The sequence below is a fragment of the Pseudochaenichthys georgianus genome, chromosome 22, assembly GCF_902827115.2.
Source record: "Pseudochaenichthys georgianus chromosome 22, fPseGeo1.2, whole genome shotgun sequence".
Taxonomy (NCBI): domain Eukaryota; kingdom Metazoa; phylum Chordata; class Actinopteri; order Perciformes; family Channichthyidae; genus Pseudochaenichthys; species Pseudochaenichthys georgianus.
Window position 1 is genome coordinate 2,384,493 of NC_047524.1, and position 4,415 is coordinate 2,388,907.

The following is a 4,415-nucleotide window of genomic DNA, read 5'->3' on the forward strand; positions in this document are numbered from 1 at the left end:
GCCCCAATACTCTCAGATGCCCCAACACCCTCAAATACCCCAACACCCTCAATACCCTCAGAAGCCCCCACACCCTCAGAAGCCCCCACACCCTCAGATGCCCGCACACCCTCAGATGCCCGCACACCCTCAGATGCCCCAACACCCTCAGATGCCCCAACACCCTCAGAAGCCCCTACACCCTCAAAACCCCCTACACCCTCAAAACCCTGAGATGCCTCAGATGCTTCAACACCCTCAGAAGCCTCAAACCTCTCAGATGCCCCAACACCCTCAGATGCCCCAACACCCTCAGATGCCCCAACACCCTCAGATGCCCCAACACCCTCAGATGCCCCAACACCCTCAGATGCCCCAACACCCTCAGATGCCCCAACACCCTCAGATGCCCCAACACCCTCAGATGCCCCAACACCCTCAGATGCCCCAACACCCTGAATTCCCTCAATACCATCAGATGCCCCAACACCCTCAATACCCTGAGATGCCTCAGAAGCCTCAATTCCCTCAATACCCTCAGATGCCCCAACACCCTCAAAACCCTGAGAAGCCTCTAACCTCTGAGAAGCCCCAACACCCTCCACACCCTCTGATGCCCCCACACCCTCAGATGCCCCAAAACCCTCAATACTCTCAGATGCCTCAAAACCCTCAGATGCCCCCACACCCTCAGATGCCCCCACACCCTCAAAAGCCCCCACACCCTCACCCTCAGATGCCCCCACACCCTCAAAAGCCCCCACACCCTCAGAAGCCTCAAAACCCTGAGATGCCCCAACACCCTCAAAACCCTGAGATGCCCCAGATGCCTCAAACCCCTGAGATGCCCCAATACTCTCAGATGCCCCAAAACCCTCAATACCCTCAGAAGCCCCCACACCCTCAGATGCTTCAAGACCCTCAGAAACCTCAAACCTCTCAGAAGCCTCAAAACCCTGAGATGCATCAGATGCCTCAATACCCTGAGATGCCTCAACACCCTCAATGCCCTCATATGCCTCAGATGCCCCAACACCCTCAGATGCCTCAGATGCCCCAACACCCTCAGATGCCCCCAACACCCTCAGATGCCCCCACACCCTCAGATGCCCCCACACCCTCAGATGCCCCCCACATCCTCAATACTCTCAGATGCCCCAAAACCCCCCACACCCTCAGAAGCCCCCACACCCTCAATACTCTCAGATGCCCCAAAACCCCCCACACCCTCAGAAGCCCCCACACCCTCAATACTCTCAGATGCCCCAAAACCCCCCACACCCTCAGAAGCCCCCACACCCTCAGAAGCCCCCACACCCTCAGAAGCCCCCACACCCTCAGAAGCCCCCACACCCTCAAAACCCTGAGATGCCTCAGATGCTTCAAGACCCTCAGAAGCCTCAAACCCCTCAGAAGCCCCAACACCCTCAGATGCCCCAAACCTCTCAGAAGCCCCAAAACCCTGAGATGCATCAGATGCCTCAGAAGCCTCAATGCCCTCATATGCCTCAAACCTCTCAGAAGCCTCAAACCTCTCAGAAGCCTCAAACCCCTCAGATGCCCCAACACCCTCAGATGCCCCAAAACTCTCCGATGCTTGAGATGCCCCAACACCCTCAAAACCCTGAGATGCCTGAGATGCCCCAACACCCTCAAAACCCTGAGATGCCTCTAACCTCTCAGAAGCCCCAAAACCCTCAATACTCTCAGATGCCCCAAAACCCTCAGATGCCCCAAAACCCTCAGATGCCCCCACACCCTCAGATGCCCCCACACCCTCAGATGCCCCCACACCCTCAGATGCCCCCACACCCTCAGATGCCCCCACACCCTCAGATGCCCCCACACCCTCAGATGCCCCCACACCCTCAGATGCCCCCACACCCTCAGATGCCCCCACACCCTCAGATGCCCCCACACCCTCAGATGCCCCCACACCCTCAGATGCCCCCACACCCTCAGATGCCCCCACACCCTCAGATGCCCCAACACCCTCAGATGCCCCCAACACCCTCAGATGCCCCAACACCCTCAGATGCCCCAACACCCTCAGATGCCCCAACACCCTCAGATGCCCCAACACCCTCAGATGCCCCAACACCCTCAATACTCTCAGATGCCCCCACACCCTCAGATGCCCCCACACCCTCAGAAGCCTCAAAACCCTCAAAACCCTGAGATGCCTCAGATGCCTCAAACCCCTCAGATGCCTCAAAACCCTCAATACTCTCAGATGCCCCAACACCCTCAGATGCCCCAGAAGCCCCCACACCCTCAGAAGCCCCCACACCCTCAGAAGCCCCCACACCCTCAGAAGCCCCTACACCCTCAAAACCCTGAGATGCTTCAAGACCCTCAGAAGCCGCAAACCTCTCAGAAGCCTCAAACCTCTCAGATGCCCCAACACCCTCAGATGCCCCAACACCCTCAGATGCCCCAAACCTCTCAGAAGCCCCAAAACCCTGAGATGCCCCAACACCCTCAATACCCTGAGATGCCCCAACACCCTCAGATGCCCCAACACCCTCAATACCCTGAGATGCCCCAACACCCTCAGATGCCCCAAAACCCTGAGATGCATCAGATGCCTCAAAACCCTCAGATGCCTCAAAACCCTGAGATGCCTCAACACCCTCAGATGCCTCAATACCCTGAGATGGCCCAGATGCCCCAATACCCTCAGATGCCCCAATACCCTCGGATGCCCCAAAACCCTCAATTCCCTCAGATGCCTCAAAACCCTCAATACCCTGAGATGGCCCAGAAGCCTCAATGCCCTCAGATGCCCCAACACCCTCAGATGCCCCAACACCCTCAGATGCCCCAACACCCTCAGATGCCCCAACACCCTCAGATGCCCCAATACCCTCAGATGCCCCAACACCCTCAGATGCCCGAGGCAACGACGACACTGCCTAAAACTGCAAAGGCGACTCAAATTCCTGCACTGCTTCAGATGCCTCACTACGCTCTGATGCCTCAATACCATCTGATGCGTCAATACCCTAAGATGCCGGAGACAACAACAGCAACGACCAAACAGCCTACAACTGCAAAGGCGACTCAAATTCCTGCACTGCCTCAGATGCCTCACTACGCTCTGATGCCTCAATACCATCTGATGCGTCAATACCCTAAGATGCCGGAGACAACAACAGCAACGACCAAACAGCCTACAACTGCAAAGGCGACTCAAATTCCTGCACTGCCTCAGATGCCTCAATACGCTCAGATGCAGTTTCCACAATATATGCCGATGTATCCTCCCTTTAATCCTCTTTATCCCCCCAAATATCTAGCTACAAAGCCAAAACCTACTGCGGCGACAACACCAACTACAACTAAACCAAAAGCTAAAAATCCCTCATCGCAGCTTCCACCATCTATGCCTTACTATCATCTTTACGCTATGACCCCTCCCCCTCCCTATCTCCAATATCCAGCCACTCCAGCTACCACTGTGAAACCAGATCCCCCGCCCACTCCGGCACCCCATCCTCCTTTTCATCCCCATGTTCACTTGCCCATACCAATGCTGCCTCCTTTTCTTCCTCCACGCTACCATACTTAAACAGTTCTAATAAAAGTTTTGAACAGAGATGCTTTATAGTTTGTGCTTTTGTTAACCTTCAACTACCCAAGAGGCTTTTTATTTCAGGCTCTTCAAGAAGTCTAATTTGGTTTGTGAATGAGTGAACAGTCCATATTGAGAAAATGACATTTAATTTAAACGGAAAAATTGTGCTGACAAATGATTAACTGAAAGTGCACACTTTAAATTCCTACATTTATAAATGAAATTAATGTTTGGCATTTGAAGTGTTGTCATAGTGTCGCTTTGTGTCCACATGGTGGCGTCATTGCTCAACCATTTCTTAGGTTTTGAATTGGAACATTTTGTGTTCTGTTAGAAATTCAAATGTTTTGATGGCATAAAGTAGCTTAAAAATACCGTCAGTTTAAATATCATTTTATTCAGGAAAAATACGGAAGTTCTCAATACCGAGCTTTTATTCTGAAAATCCTTCATGACGACATCCGGGACTACCGTCCATTAGTATCATTAAAGTGGCTATTGACGCCTTTAACATGTATTATTTATTGTATTATTATCATAAAAGAGATAAGGAGGAGAAAAGGCATGTGGAAGTAAGCAATGAATGTAAAATATCGAAATCCTCCTACGTCACCACAGCCCCCAGAGAGGAGGAGCGGGAAGGACGAATGCTTGTGGGGTATCTCCCGGTTCTCTTCTGATCGGCCGACCACAGAGTGGGAGCTTTTCTCTTCCCTCTCTCTGAATCATTTTCTGCTTGTAACATTACCGCGCCATTTGAACCTTCTCAGACTCCATTGGTCTACTTACTTTTAAAGCTTCTCTCCTGGACGCGAGAATAACGAACAAAGCATAACAATTGGTCACCAGCTGAAGTGAT

At 52.7% G+C, this 4,415-nt stretch overlaps 1 protein-coding gene across 1 annotated transcript; it reads left to right on the plus strand.

Moving 5' to 3' along the window:
• Window positions 1-2,014: 2,014 nt before the first annotated feature.
• LOC117467746 (uncharacterized) lies at window positions 2,015-3,324 on the plus strand. Its single transcript, XM_071201667.1, has 2 exons — window positions 2,015-3,237; window positions 3,279-3,324. Exons 1-2 carry the CDS (start codon window positions 2,015-2,017, stop codon window positions 3,322-3,324), a joined length of 1,269 nt encoding a protein of 422 aa, XP_071057768.1.
• Window positions 3,325-4,415: the final 1,091 nt, after the last annotated feature.

Coding starts and splice junctions, on each gene's coding strand:
- LOC117467746 (XM_071201667.1), top strand. CDS start 2,015: ATGCCCCAACACCCTCAGATGCCCCAACACCCTCAGATGCCCCAACAC. Junction 3,238..3,278: donor TTTCCACAATATATGCCGAT/GTATCCTCCCTT, acceptor CCAAATATCTAG/CTACAAAGCCAAAACCTACT.